At 38.2% G+C, this 18,872-nt stretch overlaps 1 protein-coding gene across 1 annotated transcript in view; it reads left to right on the forward strand.

Moving 5' to 3' along the window:
- PREP (prolyl endopeptidase) overlaps positions 1-18,872 on the forward strand; it is an 84,073-nt gene that overhangs the window by 35,839 nt on the left and 29,362 nt on the right. Inside the window, exons 8-10 of the mRNA XM_071741246.1 lie at positions 4,404-4,595; positions 13,125-13,322; positions 14,574-14,677. Coding sequence (XP_071597347.1) covers positions 4,404-4,595; positions 13,125-13,322; positions 14,574-14,677 — 494 coding nt within the window. The remainder of the gene's footprint in view (positions 1-4,403; positions 4,596-13,124; positions 13,323-14,573; positions 14,678-18,872) is intronic.

Consider the following 18,872-nt stretch of genomic DNA (forward strand, 5'->3'; position numbering starts at 1 on the left):
CTTCTGGTCAGGTATGTACCAGAAAGTGAGTTTCCATCCACTCATGTGATGGGATGTGTAATGGGTACACTGATAAAACAAGTTTCCAGTCATGCAGTGAAGAAATGGTGGTGTGACCTGTCTAGGATGAGTATCCTCCTTGACAGAAGGTCTGGACACTACCACTTCCAGTCATTCATTGTTTTATACGTTTACCAAGCTCTTTTTTCACTTTTTCTCTAATGTAAACCACAGCATATTTTTTCATAGGTCATTTTATATGAAAAATGTTTTAGGCCTTTTATAATTAATTTTGGTCTACTTTGAATCTCTGTTTCCTGCATCTTGTGTAGCTTCTGGAAAGACTGTCAGTCATCCATCCCTGCAGAACCATTTCCAGATGCCCTTGTTGTAGTGAAACTTAGTTCACCTCTGTATTTCCTTAGCTGTGTGTGCTTCAGTAGGGCATCTGCTTTTTTGTCTGTGGCTCTATGTTCATCTGTACTTCACTGTCTTTCTCAAGCCCCTTGGGAGCTGGTGCACAAGGCTTAGTGTTGCAGAGGGAGGCTTTGTATTGTTCTAATCTAGTTTGTATTGTTCTAATCTAGCTTCTTCCAAAACTTCGTGTGGGTCCTCCATGATCAAGTACACTTTGCCATATCTGCATTAAATGTTAAACCACTTTTTTACTTTCATCTGATCACTAGAACATCCACTTCTGATGCACTCAGCCCAGCCAGTTTAGCTTCTCTAAGAGTATGCTCTGTTCCACGTGTACAGAGAATGTGCTGTAAGGATGTGAGCACTGCTTGAGGCCCTCAGTACATAGCTCACTATGTTTTTGAATGTTTAACCAGGTACTGCAGAATCATCCATCCTAAATTCAGGCCAGGTTAAACTGCATGCTTTCCTATTACTCAGTAGTCATGGATCTAAAAAAAAACCAAACCAAAACGAAGAAGTGATGAAAAAGAGGAAAGAAGAGTTATGCTTCATCTCTTTGCACAAAGTTTGAAATGGAAATGTGGAAATGCATGTGGATCTTTTTCTAGCCTGACTTGCAGGTGTATATTTCTGACACAGAAAGACGGAATCTTTGACAAGGTATGCTTTACACTTCAAATTGTGTTCATTCAAGCAAGCTCACCTCCAGCTGTAGTGTGCTTTCTTTATAAAAAATTTGCCTTGTCCATTCCCCTTGCTCTTCTGAGTACTGAAGGGAGCAGTTGTGTGAGTCAAGCAGAGCCGCACTAAGCTGTTCCTGTGATGGAAAGGAGAGAGATCCCATCTATCTTTTCATGCTCTCTGGTTATCTAACAGCATCCTCCCCTGTTGAGTCAGTCAGTATCTTCATCCATCTGACCTTGTGGGTATGTGATTGCACTCACTAATCTGTCATGGGGAAAAATACCTGTAAACTATAGAGAAATCAGGTTTATTCTAGATGAGCTAATTTAATCAGTTTTACTATTCACTCAGTTAAGTGCCAAACCAAGCATGAAGGTGATGACACTCTGATGGTGGGGGAGGGAGAAATGGGAGGGTTCATTTTTGCTGCAGGCAAGCTTATCTTATGCCTCGCTGATAAATGAAATATGAAAAATGTTGTTGCCTCTCTCCAGCCTTTCTTTGCCACTGGCTTCATGCTGGCTGCCTTGTATGGACCATCACTTCTCTGTCCAGTAAGTGAGCTGTTTCAGGCAGTGACAGAGCTTCTTTTGTGGCATGTTTTTTTTTAACTCATTGAACCAGTTCACTACTGAGACAGATGAACAGAGCAGAAGCAAACAGTCCAGGAGTAACATGATGAAGAGCCTCCTCCTCTATGGCAATGATTAGGGGTTAGGTCAACTTGTCAGCAAGGCTGGAGTGCTTGGCAGGGGCCACGCTGTGCTCCTCGTGGTGACCTGGGGATAAATAGTTCTGCCCATCAGGTTTCAGCCATAGTAGTGCCCAGTGAACTGGCTCTGCTGGTCACCGGGTTATTATTACTAGCCCAAAGGAGAGAGATAAACAAGGTGCTCTAAGGCAATGCCAGAACATCCCTTTCAGTAACAGGCCACAGCTGGATGAGCTGCAACTGGTTATAAAGATGCATCCTCTTATGTCTCGTTACAAAGGGTTTCTTCCTTTCACTGGAACACTACAGTACATACTCTGTATGGTAGCAGTGTGCCTGATGTAAAGGTCTCTTTCAGCTGTGTCTCACTTTGCCTCATTACCCTCCCTTAACTTAGGATACTGGGATATTTAACCACTTCAGGGAGACAGTAACTTAGAGGTGATTCATATTTGTTTTCCAAGAACTGTGTAATATCCAGTTTAACAAGATGAATGCTGATTTTTGTAATAACAACTTGGCACACCCCTGTAGAATATCAGCTTTCTTTCTGTTTTACTAACTGTTCTTTTGGGAGTGGATGGATGGTTGCAAGACAGCAATGTAAATCCCAAATGTCATATTGCTGTCCTTTTTCTTCATGGAATCTGACTTTTGTTCCAGTCATGTTATTGTGCACATTTACCATTTTAAAAGTGGGGCTTATTTTCCATTCATTTTTATGAAGCTGTCATCTTTAGTAGGATGGTTTCATTCTGTCAGATACTAAAATATGTATGTTCCAATATTGTTATGATGTTGTACTGCTCTTAGATTTTTATTTACTAAAATGTTTGTGCATGTGACTTGAGGTTTTAGAAGTTTTGTTTCAGTAGTATATATCAGAGTCTGATGTAGGCTGGATTTTCTTTGTTTTACTGGGCAAAGCAGGTTTCCTCTATAGAAATGAGCAAGTAGGGGGGCTCAACATGATTTTTCTTCAACATGGATTCTGGTGAGGACAAAACTTTGGACCTCAGCGAAAAATCAGGATTTAACATGCAATTGATTCATTTAGAGACATGGTACTATGCTGAGTGGATTTCCTGGGAAGTTTGTATTACAGCACTATGAAGAGTAGAATTTAATTGGGTAATCTATCACTTTGCATGAAGAGACAGGGAAGTTTTCCTTGACCCAAAACGTCAATTAAGAGCTATGAGCTTTTTGAATGTAGTAGGCCTGGCTATACTCTCTTATTACACTTAATGGGTTTAAAATTACCTTAGCCATCTCACTGCTTCCTCAATTATTCTTTTCGTTTTTTAAGCTTATGGTAATTACAGCTCAGCTATGATCACTTCCATTATTCTGCACAGTTTTTAATATTATAAAATAAGCTGATGAGCTTTTTTTATTGATGCAAACATTATATTACAGAGTTTCATGAACAGATCTATGCACAGTTTATTTGTTTATACTTAAAAGCAAGGGAAGAAGCAGAGAGTGGGCCAAATGTTGTTTTAATATATAAAAGCTCTAATTTCACATATCAATAAGGTTTTTGATTTTTCAGCATACCTAATGTATGATGCTTATAATAGCATATTTGCTTGACAGGTTGGCTTGTAGATATAACAAGCAAATTGCATATCTGATCTAGCCTTTCTGCTTTCTCTTTCTATTAACTTCTAAACCTATTGCAAAACAGTAAAATGTGAATAAAAAGTAGTGGCATTTTTCAGTCTCAGTTCCAAGTTTCATTAAAATTAAGACCATGGTACACAGTGAGTAGACAGAGGCAATTTATGTTTGAGGGAAGTGCACTTCTACTACTGAATGGGATGTTCCAGAAGGTCCATAGGGAAAATGCAATTTCATTCTTCACAAACCCAGAAATTAACATTTTGGGTAACTGTCTGTAGTTGCCACTCTGGTGGTGACAAATTTCTGCGGAACAATACTTCAGGAATGTTGTTTCTGAATTAATAGGGAAATTCCTGATACTGAAGTTTATTGTGTTAATTCAAATAACATAATTTCTATTCTGTGGGAAGCTATCAGCTTTTAAGGCACTTTTTCTTTGCTTGAAGAAGAAAGAACATTTTTTGCAGAAAGAAAAGTTTGTTGTATAATTAAATAATATTTCTTTAATATTAATGTTAAGCTATTAAAAATAGAATTGAGCTTGAAAACTTAGTGCAGAGTCCCCTGACTCAGTTGCTATCCCAACATTCCAAGAAGTCTGTAGAATTTGGAACTTGCGAGTTTCATCAACAAAACCCCTGATGTGTTTGGCACTGCTGGCTCCCTGTCAGTCAGTGTGGTAGAAGGACCTCTGCAGCAAACATCTGAGCTGTCCCTTAGGAAATGTGATGAAACACTAGACATAGTTCTGTCACTATTCTGTGTGTATTTTGCTAGAAATTCCTCAAAACCAGTATCTTAGCATGTTCATATTTATCCCTTTTCTTAGCTGTACCTCTCCTGATCACTGCCGTTGTTCAAGAAAGAACCTACAGCAGCTGTCACTAAAACATTGCCCTCAGGTGTTAGGGTTTGTTTCAGGAGGTGAAGAGTTGACATTTTATGTTTGCTTTTGCAGGAATTCTCCAGTGGGTGAAGCTGATAGATAACTTTGAGGCTGAGTATGAGTATGTCACCAATGAAGGAACAGTATTCACTTTCAAGACAAACCGGCATTCTCCTAATTACCGGTTAATCAACATTGACTTCAGTGACCCAGAGGAATCCAAATGGAAAGTTCTCATTCCTGAGCATGAGAAGGATGTTCTAGGTAAGAGTTAATGTCAGGTAAAGGACTTGCTATTCTGCTTTTTTTTCCAATCAGTTCAGTAATTATTCTGTTGAATGATTTAGTGCAGACCTTCTCAGTTTTTTCCTGCTGTTTAAACTTTGTCTCGGATTTGCTATTAAAAAGACTTCCTGAGATTTGAGAGATCCAGGATCCATTTCTCTCCCCAAAAGACTTCCTGGGTTTTGAGAGATCCAGGATCCATTTCTCTCCCTCTCTCATGTCCTGTGTGGCCATAGTGAAGTTGCTTCATCTGTCCTTGGGAAATTAGGGGGAAGTGTTTTCCTGCCTCATGTCAGTGTAGCAAATATCTCTTAAAAAGTCAAGGACTGCAGCAAGAGGGACTTTGTAAGCATAAAGAAGGGAAAGAGCAAGTCTGACAGTGGTGCAGCACACTACAAACAGAGCTGATTAGAGTTTGAGGCAGGATTTTCTCTTGTTCCTGGGATAAGAGGAGTAGACAACACCAAAGAATGCCTTAGGAAAATTGAAGGGGATGGAATACTCTTAAGTACAAAAGCACATTCAAAATAGAAATCTTTGGCTTTGAAATAATTAAAGGTGTATTTTTTAAATCCTATCATTTTGGGGAAAAATTCTACTAAAACTTAGAATTAGTTTCATATAATACCAGAAAAACCTCCTCAGAGCTGTTTTTGACAGATGCTCTGTGTACATTTGTGTAGCCTGTTCTCCATACAGTTCTAAATACACATATGATTTATCTGACTAGCTTAATTACAGCTATTCAAAAAGACACTGGTATCATTTTTTTTAATTAATCCATATTTATATAAATTAATTTTTACATTTGCTACTCTCTGTTGAAGAGCTGCTTTGTAGAACAAGCAGAATTGTGTGTGTGTGTGTTCATGATTGATATGTGTATCAATAATAACATCTGTCTTTCCTCATTAAGACAGACCTATTTGACTACTGTGCTTTTCAAGACACCTAAAAAGCTAAATATCTTAGTTTCTGTCTGCATTTCAGTGTGTCCTGCATGTTTTCTGCAGCAGCCTAGGCAAGATCTGTCCCCAGTGTGCCATAAGGCACTTAGCATGCCCTGAATTTTAGTGATGTTACAAATGACTGGGGTCTAGAGTATTGCAAGAATCTTGGTAACCACAAAAGTAGCAAATTTAGAGTTTTTGAGACACAAGACTTTTTCTTAAGATTGTGTACGCTCTGAATCAGGAATCACCTGCATGGTGCAATGAAGTACCTTTCAAGTCCTAAGCAGAAAATAAATAATAGGTGTAAGTGAAAAATTGCTTCCAAGTTTAGTTTCTGATTGCATGCAAATTTGCTGACAGTCTGTGAATCCACACTTAAGTTAGGAGGAACAGCAATTTACAAAGTGTCACCAAGCTGAAGAATTGACTTAGCTTGGACGCTCAAGATCACTCAAGACTAATCTGTCATACAAAACCATCAGAGTGACTTCAAGTATTTTGTGTCATTAAGCTTCTGGTGTGTTTGAATGTGAAGCCTGAGTAGGCAATCATATGTCCACTTCTCTCTGGCTTTTTGTAGTGGTATGTAAAAGATAAAATTAACAAATGAAAGAGTCTCCAGGAGAAGATGAGTTATAATTAGATCTTAGTGCTACAGTAAAGTAACTTTGAATTGTTTGTTTGTTTCTTGGTGGCAGAGTCTTGCAAAATGATGTTATATCCTCAGTAGCAGCCCAAGGAAGGCTTACCATGCTCAAGAGGTTGTAGCCCTGAATAAAAAACCCACTCATGTACTTTGTGAAGTCAGCAAGCAAGCCATTCTCAATGTCATGTTGCTTTAATCATTCCAAGCATTGGTTTAGGAAGATATAATTATAGCAGAAGGCAGTTAATAATTCATTGTCTTGAAAACCTTGCAGTCAAGTGAATTTGATTTTGTGTGCTCCAGATATGACAGTGGAATGAAATGCCTACTGCAGAAGCTAGAAGAGCAGTGCTTCAAAGGGGAAATGAGTCTTGCTTTTCCAGTTTTACATATGGGTGGGAGTGACTTTTTAACCCAAGTGTAATTAGCTGTATTACGATTTCTTTATAAACATTGTAGCTAGTGGTGCTCTAAGTCATGAGTATTTCTCATACTCTTTTTGGAATGTATAGATACTCAGCTCAAAAGTCTCCTGCTCTGGTGTCATCTGCCTGGTAAGCATAGCTGCCTCCATTTCTGTGTATTAACTTAGACTCAGTTTCATGAAATCTCCACCATGCTGTGTGAATGTGAATGAACATGTTCTTGAAGGTAAACTTTTTCATTGGCTTTGACCTTTTTGTTTTCAGAACTATTTATAAATGAGCTAGTTTGGGAAATATAGGGAAAAAACCCAAATACATTCCTACATTTAGGCTATAGACACACACCTCATTTACAGCTCTCAGCGGGGGTTTCACATAGAACTGAAGTAAATTTAATGCTCTGCTGTGTGAGCTGAGAGGGAGAAATAAGTGACAGCTATTTTAAAATTAAGTTTAAGGGAGGCCTGAGAACATACTGGGGTGTGATGAGACTCATTTCTTCTCCTTTCAGAATTTGTTTATAGTGTTACTTTTAATTTTCAAGGAGTCTAGAATAGAACCATAGGAGAGTTGCATGTCTAGTGTTGAACTAGTGGTTTAAAGGACTGTGTGGTTGTGAGTGGACGTGCTCAATTAGTTAAAAGACAGCTGTGAAACTGTAAATGCAGACTGATCATTATGATCATTACAGACACTGTGACCCTAGTTCAAAGGCATAGGATAAACCTAATGTCTTTAGAATGTTAAATAATGAATTGGGCCCAAAGTTCCCAGTGCCATTGGAGCAGAGTGACTTGAGAGCAGCAATTGTATCCAGCCCTGTGTTTGTGACACTGAAAAGAAAAATGGAATAGATTCCTGAATAAGGGCTGAAAAATAAGATGCATTCCTGAATGTTTCATAGATGAGGTGAGTGATCTTCAACCACTTTCTTCAATCTCATTTTGCCATTTAACAAGCAGGGACAAAGCTAGCAATGCTCCTGTACCTTGTATCCATCTGCATACCTAAATACAGTGTGTGTAAAAATGCTTCCTTTCTCTCCACTTGAATGTGCATTCCAAGTGAAAATCAGTATTTTTCTTCATACCTTTAATCTGCTAACTAGTTCATAAAATGCTCAAGAGTTTGAGGAGGGAAGTTACTACAACTAAAATCTATCTTTTGGCACTGTGGTGAAGCCAGGAGGGGAAGTCTGCAATGAGTACCATGAAATTGTTGGTCCTGAATGACAACGATGTGCCTGGGTGTGAGTAATCCCTCACATTTATCCCTGCTGCCAGGAAGCTTGTGTGCTTCATTACCCTGAGCTGTTTTTCAGAATACCCATAGCTTTACATGCTTGAGAGTTTTTCTTGTGAAGTGGGTACATGAAGGATTGTGTGGCAGTTCTTAGAAGCTGCCATGTGTCCTGTTACAGTGCAGAGGAGGCACCCTGCAGAGATGGCCAGCACAGGATGCAGGAAATTGATGGCAACATAAACAATTACATCCAGTTTCTACTATGAAATGTGGAGAAGAAAACAAAACTGGGATGTGATTCCCAGCAACAAAAACACCTCCTAAAATTTGGCCAAGCCAGATACAGTCCCTCGGTCACTGGGGACATGGGGAAAGGATGTGGTCCAGATGCATATCCCTGACTGAAGGTTTTAATCTGATCCCCTAGAAGGCAATCATGGCTATGTTTAACTCGGTATTCCATGGAAAACCTACTTCAGTTACAGCTGAATAAGACCTGTAGGTTGCTTAAAGAACCATTGCTCCTGATGTTTGCAGCTTCAGAAGAGTTTTGCTCCCACCACACACACACTCTGCCTGTGGTTAGTGCATCTCATACTGAGAGGATATGGGGATAAAATATAAAATCCTTGTCATGTTGAAATTGGTTGGAGCTTTTCCATTAACTTAAACATGGCAGGCTGTCACTGAGGATGACATATGCCCTTTCATATGTCATGTGGGCTTATCAACATTTATTCACATTTCAAAATTATTCATGTTGTAGTCTGTAAATTGCTAATTTTTGCTTGCAAGTCTACCCATAAATAGCCTTGAATGGTAGTTAATGGGACATTTTAATTGAGATCAGCATGGATACCTCTTAATCTTCAGAGACTCTGAAATTTGTGGTCACCTTCTGAGATGACGAAAAAGACCAAAATGAACTTCCAAGTCTATTTTCCAGCTTAAACTCTGATGGTCCATTAAATATATTTATTATTTGAGTGGACACAGAAGCTCAGTGTCCATCAAGTAGCTCAGCAGTTTCTGCTGAAGGCTTATAGCTGCCTAGCTCTTCTAGCTTGATGTGTTCTTCTCTGTCAGTATTTCAGGCTGCATCTCTCAGAGCATGTTTGTAAAATTGTACACATAACGTGCTGTAGCTACTGCTGCAGAAATGAAAGGTCAGAACTGTCAGAAGTAATTAAGGTCAGTGGCACATGGGTTTTGAGTTGAGGAGTCAACCTTTGGTTTTTTCTGAAACTATTTCAAAAGTTCATAGCAAGGCTGCAGGTGCTGAGTTACTGTAATGCCATTGCTACTAATGAAAGCTGTCAAAATAAAAGAGGTTTGGAAAGTAATAGCTTATGCACTTGACTTCAAGGTTGAACTAGAACTCCTAGAGGTGGTTGAGCTCAGGTTTCTAGACTGTGTTAAGAAGTATAATTCCTCTAGCCCAATTCTTGCTAGTATGTTAACCCATTGTAGTCATCAAGGCAGCCACTGTCATATTCAGAGAAATAAGCAATACCAAGGATAATTCTTCACACCTGTACCTGAGTGGCTCCAAGTTTGTCCATCTCTCTGGTGCCTGAGCCAAGAGGCTCAAGCTGGAATAGGCAATCAGTATGGGTGTATTATTTAGTAGAATAAATCCTTTGCCTGATGGGTATTGTCAGCAGGTGCATTGTAAGTATACTGGAGAACAATTGATAATCTGAGGTAAAACTGTGAGAATAACTGCTTTGTTCACTGGTATTAACTGAAAATACACTGACCCTATACATTGAAGAGGTCTCATAAGGTCAGATATTTTTTAAAAAACACTTTTGTCAATGAAACAGCTTGGCAAGCAATTAACAGTATACCCAGAACAGGATATCCAAAGTAATTGGCTTACCTGCTTTCTAAAGGTGATTATTTCTGCCTGTTGTCTAAGGGAACCCTACAGCAATGTGTCAGGGTTAGCTTTTGGTGAAATTTGCAAGCACAGAATCTTAAAAGCTTCCAGGAGGTACAGAGGCATGCACAGCACAGAGGCTGACTGCTAAGGCAACAGCTCCAGTGTCTGCAGTTTTCAGTGCTGAGCATGAGAGTAACAAAGACTCAGCTTGTAGCTTGCAGTCAGAAAAATAACTCTTGTTAATAATTCAGTACTGGTTTTGCTTGCTATGTTCTGGATCTACATGTGTGGGGTTTCTTTTCTGCTGTTTCAAGTCTACTTCTATGTCTTGTTCTAATTTTTGCATTTCTTTGTAGCTTCCAGTTGTGTAAGTTCTGTCATAATACAAGTATTACACACAGCTCTATTCCTTCATCTCTTGTGTTATTTTCACCTTGCTGAGAGCATGTCATTTGTAAACCAAAGCAGTGATGGAGAGTTGATATTGTTGCTTCCTAGGCAAGTTCTTCAATATCGGGAATCCCCACATAAGCCAGCAAGCAGCCTTAGCCTTGGGCAATTGAAACTTTTGATGAAAGAATAATATCTCTGTATAATATGTAAGTCGAAGTTATAATGTACTTTGACTTTTAATAGAAACATCCATTAAGCTGCAGTGCTTTGTCAAATTGTTAGTGAGAAATTAATACTCATGACAATTTTAAAATAAAGATAGCTTAAGCAGTATTTTTACTGAAGCAAAACTCTTCTGTATATTTGATCTGCCAATGTCTATAATCCATTCTGTGACACCTTGTTAGGAAATTTCAAGAGTAAAAATGGATGTTTTAGTGAAGATACTACTGAAAACACCAGTGGACTTCATGGTATTTATTGTAGTTCAATGAATTCTGCAGCCAAAAACGGTGTGTTACTGTAAGGATAATATTTTTTATATTTTTTATTATTTATATTTTGTTTAAATAAACTGGCTATACATGCGAATGCTGGCGTATTTGTGTAATGACAATGTAATAAATATACTAAATTACTTTCTTCATACAGCCAGCAGTCATTCAATATGTCAAAATATGCAATTGCATATAACAAACTTATAAAGTGTATTCTTTTCTCCAGCCTCATTTAAGAAATGTTAGTTAGTCCAGAGTTAAAAATACACATCAATTACTAATTTATAAGCAGTATTCTGTTATTCTGAACCTTGTTATCTCAGGTCATGGCTTCATGGTTGAAATTGCAGTTAGTGGTGTACATGTGGCTTTGGCTTGAAAATTGCCAGATTTAAGCTAGAAACTCATGAGCGAATTAGAAGTTCTGGAGGGAAAAATACCACAGTGGTCCTTGGGAAGAGGGGAGTACATAGCATAAATTCATTTGTGTAGAAACTGGTTAAATTACACTGGTCCTTCAGGAACAAGCTGAAAGGATATAGTGGATTCTATTGAGCTATTAGGATTTGAAGATCTTCAAGCTCTAGGGAGTCTTGACAGACCTGAACAGTGTATGAAAGCAAGGACTGTTAAAGAAGCCAAGTGTCACAGATTAATTAGTTTTGATCTTCAATTTAGGAAGAGCTTCCCTTAATGGAAAGGGCAAATGATACACCTTTGAACTTTTGCTCTGGTACCTGAATGTGCAAAGATGCATTTGTAAGACTGTCTTCAGTACAGCTCTGTGGATTCAGAATACTGAGTTTTATAGGGCTTTGGAAGAACTGTCAAGAACTGTTAAAATGTGAGTAATGTAAAAGTGCCACTGTGACATTACAGCATTCCCCAGTCAGTCCTACCTGGTTTTTCTTGCTTGTTTAATTCCATCTTTTTGCTTTTTGCTTCCAGCAGATAAGAGAAAGCCTTGTCCAGTGCTGGTACCTTGCCATGATTTAAGTTTTCAGTCTGATTTGTCAGGGAAGCTGCACATGCATAGTTGGAAAAGGACAAGAATCACCACCTCACCTAGTCTTACAAACAAAGAAATGTCCCTCAGTCCCTCCTTCCAGATGTTTTGTTCTTGACTTTTAACCTTGTCTGTAGTTTGTCTTTTTTGTATTTGATTAATGAATCAATGAGAAGTTGAAATATTTTTGTTGCAGAGTAGGGCAACTGGTTTCTTAAATGACAGAAATTCTGAGAAACATGTAGACGTTTCCATCTTATTCCTGTCTGCTTGAGTAAATAAATAGATTTGTTACTAAAGATGTAAAACCAGTGGTACAGGACAGAATATGTTGTGTGATATACTCTGGGTGAACTGGAGACCTGAAGAGTTTCTACACTTCATAGGATATGAATATAGGAATTGAAGTGAGATGGTCAGTAGAACTGCAGGGATTTTTGTAGAAATTGCTAGCCCTGACTTTTTAATTTTATTTCATTTTATTTTTAATTTGGTTTGGACTTTCCAAAGTATAATTTTTTAAAAAATTAGGATTCCATGAAAAAGTTCACAGATCTGTGGTTTGTTGTTTTTGTTTTGTTTGGGGGTTTTTTTAAGATTAATTCTTTTGAGAAACAAATTCAGAATATGAAAGGATCTGGGAAGGCACAGGCATAGGCAGCAGCTCTGCAGGAGCCCTGGACTGTCAGCAGAGGCATCATGGAAATGAACCCATTGATGAGCCCAGTGGTTTGTTCCTGGGTCCCTCGGCCAGGTTGAGTTTACTGTGTTGTATCCTGTCCCTACTACCTTAGTCTCAGAAATGCTGTTTTAACATTATGAGGTTCTTGAATAAGTATGGTTTTTTTCTGAAAGCATCATGTTGAGAATATCACTTCAGAATAACCTTTTTCTTACACCCAGTAGAGTTTACTTAAAAGAACAGGCTTCTGAACACTTAGACAATAAAAACAAGATGAATCATACCCTCTTAAGTTCTGTACTTTTATGTGCCATACAGAATCACAAGTCTTTCTGTTCTTATCAATTTACTTTAGTCTAAAGCACAATTATTACTTTGGTTTTCTTGCTTTTCTGTAGGTATTGCTGGCAAAGATCAGTGTTTTGCTTGGGTTTTGCACTGAAATAATTTAAGAATTGTATTGAGGTACAAGCACCCCAAATGCATAAGCATGGTTAAAGAATTTTTTTATTCCTGTGTCTGGATGAAGTAGCTCCAAGAAACATGGTTAGTGCATTCCCAAAGAATGTCATCCTTTGCTTTTGGGTCCATTCGTTTTTTGTTTCAGAAGGCAGATGAATTCTAAAGCTTTAAGAGTTAAAATCAATGAATGTTAGAAGTACTGGTGTATGTATTTAGGTATGCTGAAGAATTTTAGAGTCAGATTGTAACTGTTTTCTTTCTAACAGTATATTAAAGTGCATTTTCTGTGACTGTTTGTTTTTTTCCACACTCTGCAGAATGGGTTGCTTGTGTGAGGTCCAACTTCTTGGTTTTGTGCTATCTGCATGATGTGAAGAATATCCTGCAACTTCATGACCTAGCTACTGGTGCACATCTCAAGACTTTTCCCTTAGAGGTTGGCAGTATTGTGGGATATAGTGGCCAAAAGAAGGACACGGAAATATTTTATCAGTTCACTTCCTTTTTATCTCCAGGTAAGATTTTTTTTTTCCCCTTAGTTATTGTTGCTTTTCCTCAGAACTGTATCTTTCTCATTTTCCATTGTTTAGTAGTTACTAGATATGTCTATGATGCAGATGTAACTTCTTCCATGCATTGAGTAGTAGTTGTGCACGTTAAATGTCTACTATCACTTTTGTTCTAAGTATCAAACACCAGTATGTTAACTTGTTTCTCACTGGGGAAAAAACCCCAAACCACAACTTAATTTAAGTGCAAATTGTACTGATTCGTAATAACAGAGTAGGAAGATCTAGGTTAACAAATTTTTTGTTTTTCTTTTTTTACAACAAGCTGGTCTATGTAGAATTTTAACACACATTAAGGAAACGAACACTAGGTTAGTTTTATGTATCTATGTATCTGTAGTGTACCCATGATCACTAGGATTTTGTAGTACATTATCTCATGTTCAGACATGATAGTCATACTATATGGCACATGCTCAATGATTCAAATGTTTCTAGGTTTGAATGACAGAAAATGTGATTTATAGTCTTAAGTGCAAAATTCTTCATTGCCAAATACATATCTGTGTAGTGTCTAGGTTGCTACTGTTTCTGTGGCTTAGCCTATGCTGCTTATAGACAAATTTTCTCATGTACACCATACTTTAGAATTCATAGGTGCAACTCAAACAAGTGCTGTTGCTTTTAAACCTGAAGGATCCAGATGTAAAATAAATTATTCCAAGTCCAAATCATATTCAGTTGCCTAGGCAAACTGTGCTAGTTTGCCACAATTTCAAGTGGGTGTTCAGCACTTTCCATTATCTGGGGAGTCCATTTGAGTTAATTCCAATTATTTTAACATAAAGAGAAAAATGTTGACCTGAGTGAAATTCTTGATGTATGTGTTCTCAGTCTGGAGGCTCTAGAGGAGATGCTTTTGAATGACTTTATACTTCTTTCTTATAACATGGCCATTCTCAATAAGTGCTGTGTAACTTCATGAAAGCAAATCTTTTTTCACTTAACCCACTTCAGATACCTGGCACTACTGGGGCAGTGGGAATTATTCTTTCTGTACAGAAAGGCTTTTCACCCTTCCTAGATGAAGTGCATAAATGTATGTGTTAAATTATATATTAATTGAAAGAATGTGTCTAGGGAGACTTTTTATCCCTACCGAGCTACCTTTGCCATCCAGTACTCCATCAGTATGTCTAAACCAGCACCATTTGAATAATGCACATGCACTAAGCTGAGAGTCTCACCCTGTTTTAGGTATTATATATCACTGTGATCTGACCAAAGAAGAACTGGAGCCAAGAGTTTTCCGGGAGGTGACTGTAAAAGGATTCGATCCTTCAGTTTACCAGACAATTCAGGTAATAAACAGGAATCCCTCTTTCTTGCTATTATCACTAACATAAAAGTTTAACAAAATTGCACACTTGTCCAAGGGTGAGAGTGTTTTGATTTAACTCCCCTATCGCAGGTCTGTGCTCTGAAAGAATTCCACCAAATTCTTCCCTCTTGTTTAGGGAGGTTGGACAATGCCACTGCACATAACAAAGCAGGCTCAGTCCTCAGTCATATTATGAGGCAATATGTTCTATAATTTTTTTAAATGTTATGGTATTCTTTGATATTTGTTTTAACATCATGCAGCTACTTTTTCATGTTTGTGTTTCTTCTACGCAGGTAACTTGCTGTAGGTGAGTGTGCAATAGGGCAAAGTTTGTAGGCAGTAGAGAAACAGAGAAATCTTGGAATAGCCAGTCAACTTCCCAGCACTTCCAGAATATTCCAGGGTTCGCTGTGGGAAGGAGCAATAATAGGTGAAATACTTTTACCTCCACCACTGTTACATAAAAGTAGTGATGATTTTTGCCACCAGTTCGTACTGTGAATCTCTATTAAGATGTTAAGAAGAAATTGGGAGGAAAGAAGGAAATGCCTTAATTAATTTGTAACTGGCATTAGGTACAAAAACTGCCATGGATCTATGAAAGATCTTAACCATGATTATTTGGAAGGAAAGCAAGAAAATATACAACAGTGTGAGCAAAAAAATAATTCTGTATAGGAATTTCCCATTCTATACACCTTTCATAGAAGTGCCATAGTATATTTTGTCTGTTCATGCATCATTGCAGTTACACCTAGTACTGTAGGGTCTGTGTCCTTTTCAGTACTTAATATGTAGTAGGGCTAGCACTGCATTAATACTCTGTTTTAAGTATTTCTTCAGGCTCTAATGATTGATTTGGACTGCATGAATAAAAAAATTGAAAGGCAAACAGATATGTCTGTCTAGTGTGGTTACATGAAAAATAGGTCTTGTCAAATATATTTATTGGCTCTTGGGAGGGCAAGATTGCATGGGTGGTTTATAAAGCCATCAAAGGCTCAAATTTCCCAGAGGCTTTTTTTTCCTTAATAAAACAACAGCCCCTTGATTTAAAAGTTTGCACAGTTAAAATTACAGGCGTAGGTGGTCTAAAAACTTAATCTATGAGGCATGAGCATGGGAAGAAATTAGTGGGGTTTTTCCTAGCAAGGTCTAATTTCAGTAAATTTCCCAGGAATCTAGAGAATAGTGTATTTCTGAAGTGTATCTGTTCCTTGAGTTTCTTCATTTCAGTCTACATCCACTGAAACCACTCTGTTGTGGGAAGTGAGAGTGGTGAGGAGACTTGCTTTAGAACCATAGTTTTATTTTGCACCGAAAGGTTATTGTAGGTTCACCAAAAACTCAGGCTGGTATCTCAGCTTGGTAGCATGGAGACTCCTTTGGAAGTGCCTGTTCCTCACATCTAAGTGAAGGCATATAAGAATTGACTGAGTTTAAAGTTTATAAGGTTTACAGATATTACTCCTATGGAAAATAGTGTAAGTAAATTTTATCTTTACAAAGTTGACAACTGAGTTTTCTTATGCCTCTCTGTATTAACACCTCACAATGACACTTTATCATGAATTGACAGTCTTCTGGCCTAACTCACAACTCACCTACTTGTGGGCTGATATGCAGGATTATAAGTGTTGAAATTGGAACAATAAAAATGCCATTTGGCTCCTCTTGCCATTCTTTGAATACCTTCCAGACCTGTCCTTAAAGCAGTTTGGGATGAACCAGAAATAGATGTTGTTGTTGACTGCTGCACTATGTACTAGCTCTTGCAGAAGAATGGTGAAATTCATAACACAACTTGGTTTTACAATTTAGTTTGATTTTAAAACATTTGCTATTTAGACATTGCTGCAGAGATTAAAGGGAGACAGGTCTTCAAAAGGATATTTCTCTTGGGACTGGGATGAGTTTCTTCCTCTTTCTTTTGCAGAAATTATTTGTATAGGTGAAGTAACTTTCATTAGCAGTTTTGTGTTGTTCAGACATTCACGCCCATCATCAAGCCCTTACAGCACTGATTCCAAGTTATGAGTCATTGATAGGGAAAATTTGCCTACAGTCATTCTAATTCCTAGCGGAACTTTACACCATACAGTTTGGCACAGCAGTTGATCTCTGTTTCAGGAAAATACAACGCTGAGAAAAGATGAGTCAGACCATAGGCTGATTGGCAGGCTTGGGGGAGAAACTTGGGCATAGCACCTGCCCACGCTATTCCTGGATCTTGTCATTGCTGGTGGTGTAATTTCAGGAGCATTAAGCTCCCTCGTTAAAATAAAAAGTAGCAGAGGGCAGCAGAGGAAAGGAGAGTGCTGTGGAAGCTGTATTAACACTCAACCTGCTTAGCAATGCAAGGAATGATATTATCGCTTGTTTTACAGTGTGGATCTAGAGATGTTTTTACTGTTGTCTTTTTCCCCTTATCTAAGTGTATATGAATAGATCACTGGAACTTGAAGAGAAATTCAGGAGCTCTGACTTTATCTCTGTTAAGAAAAAGCACCCTCGTAGGAGAAAAGAGAGACATGTCTTTTTTTTACATTGATTCTGAGCAGAGATAAAGGATTCTCCCCTTTTTGGCAAGGTTTTTGGCATCCTTTTCTTCCTTCTCCTGAGAATCCAGCACAGCCTCAAAATGTTTTTTGAGGTGTTGGACTTCCTTGCTTCTAGCACTATTGGGGGTTTGAATCCTGCCTTGATCTCATGGGAGGGAGGAATTAATACTTGGGGGAAACAAGTTAATTATTGAGTTTTGCTTCTGTTTTATCCCTGTTACATTCCCGTGGTTTCATATTGCAGTGAGGTGAAAAAATGTAGAAATATTGGCAGGTTGGGGGGAATGTGAAGAAATGCACTGGTTTCAGAGCTTGCCACAGAGTGGCAGACACCTGCCCTCTTGCAGGGGGGAAGGAAGCTCTGAGCTGTTTCCATCAGAGATCCCAGGAAGAAGACTGAAGTCTTCTGCTCTGATGTCTCTCAGTGTTTTGGCAATAGCTGTGGGTTTGGCACCAAGGCAACAGTCTCACTCTGGAGGAGATCAACAAAATCACAGTGACAACTGTGGCAGTACTGGTGGTTTGCCAGTGTGAATTTAGCATTTTAACACCCGTGGCATGTGATTGTTGCAAACACCGTTTCATCTGCCATTACCTTTTCTAACTGCAGGTCAGCGAAGAAACATTAACTGAAAATGTAGTCCTCTAGTTTCAAGACCCTGTATTTCTTAAAAGCCAAGAGATTGTATATTAAATATGTTACATGTTTGCAGCCACAGTACACTCCATTTTAAGGCAAAAATTGTCAGTATGAAGGGCTTTGTGTCTAGAAGAGCATCCAGTGAAGGATTTCCCATAATGACCTTACTTGCTCTTGGACTTTGAAATCCTTATGCCTGAACTGAGGAGTAGCAGTTAATTCTACACCCATTATATTAAAGCAGTCTCATCCAAAGCACTTCAGATAATTCATACCAGTAGTTCTGTCATATCGTGGTATTCCCTAACTATCTGAAGTAGGAACCAGATCTCTGTATGCTGAGTAAGAGGAAGAAGTGATAGGGCTTTGTACTGCTTTCTTTAGTGATCTAGTTCAAATTCTGCTTTAAGATCTAAATGTCCAGGGTTGCTTTATCACCATCTTGCATACCACAGAGGATTGCTGCACAGTTTAGGATGTTGGGAGCTTTTGTTCAGCTTTTGTTTTTGTACCCCATCACACAGTGTGGGAGATAATACTGAAACACTAGTTTCTGTGGTCATTTGAATCATTATTGTGAAACACCTTTGTGTTTCACTAGTTCCAAGCTTTTAATATTAGATCATTTATTTTTCTGCAAAGTTTGCAGGAAATTGAAGAGCTTCTTAAAATGTTAGAGTCTGTACAACATTCATGCTCAAAACATTATAAAAGCATTGATTTGTTTTAAGCGTGAATGTGTCATTGCTGAGTAGTTTTACTACAAATAACTGTGGAATATTCTTATGGTCTTATGCAGTAGAATTCCTGGTTGAATTTGCAGTGGCGTTTTTTCCACTTCTCTAGTGAGTGGAGATGTTAGCTGGCAATACTTCATCCCAACCTGCATTCTGTGCTCCATTTCTTTCAGGGAATTACTTAAAACACAAGGTGAAATAACAGAGAAAGAAACAGAGCTATAACCACTGAAC

The sequence above is a fragment of the Heliangelus exortis genome, chromosome 3 (assembly GCF_036169615.1).
Source record: "Heliangelus exortis chromosome 3, bHelExo1.hap1, whole genome shotgun sequence".
Classification (NCBI taxonomy): Eukaryota; Metazoa; Chordata; class Aves; order Apodiformes; family Trochilidae; genus Heliangelus; species Heliangelus exortis.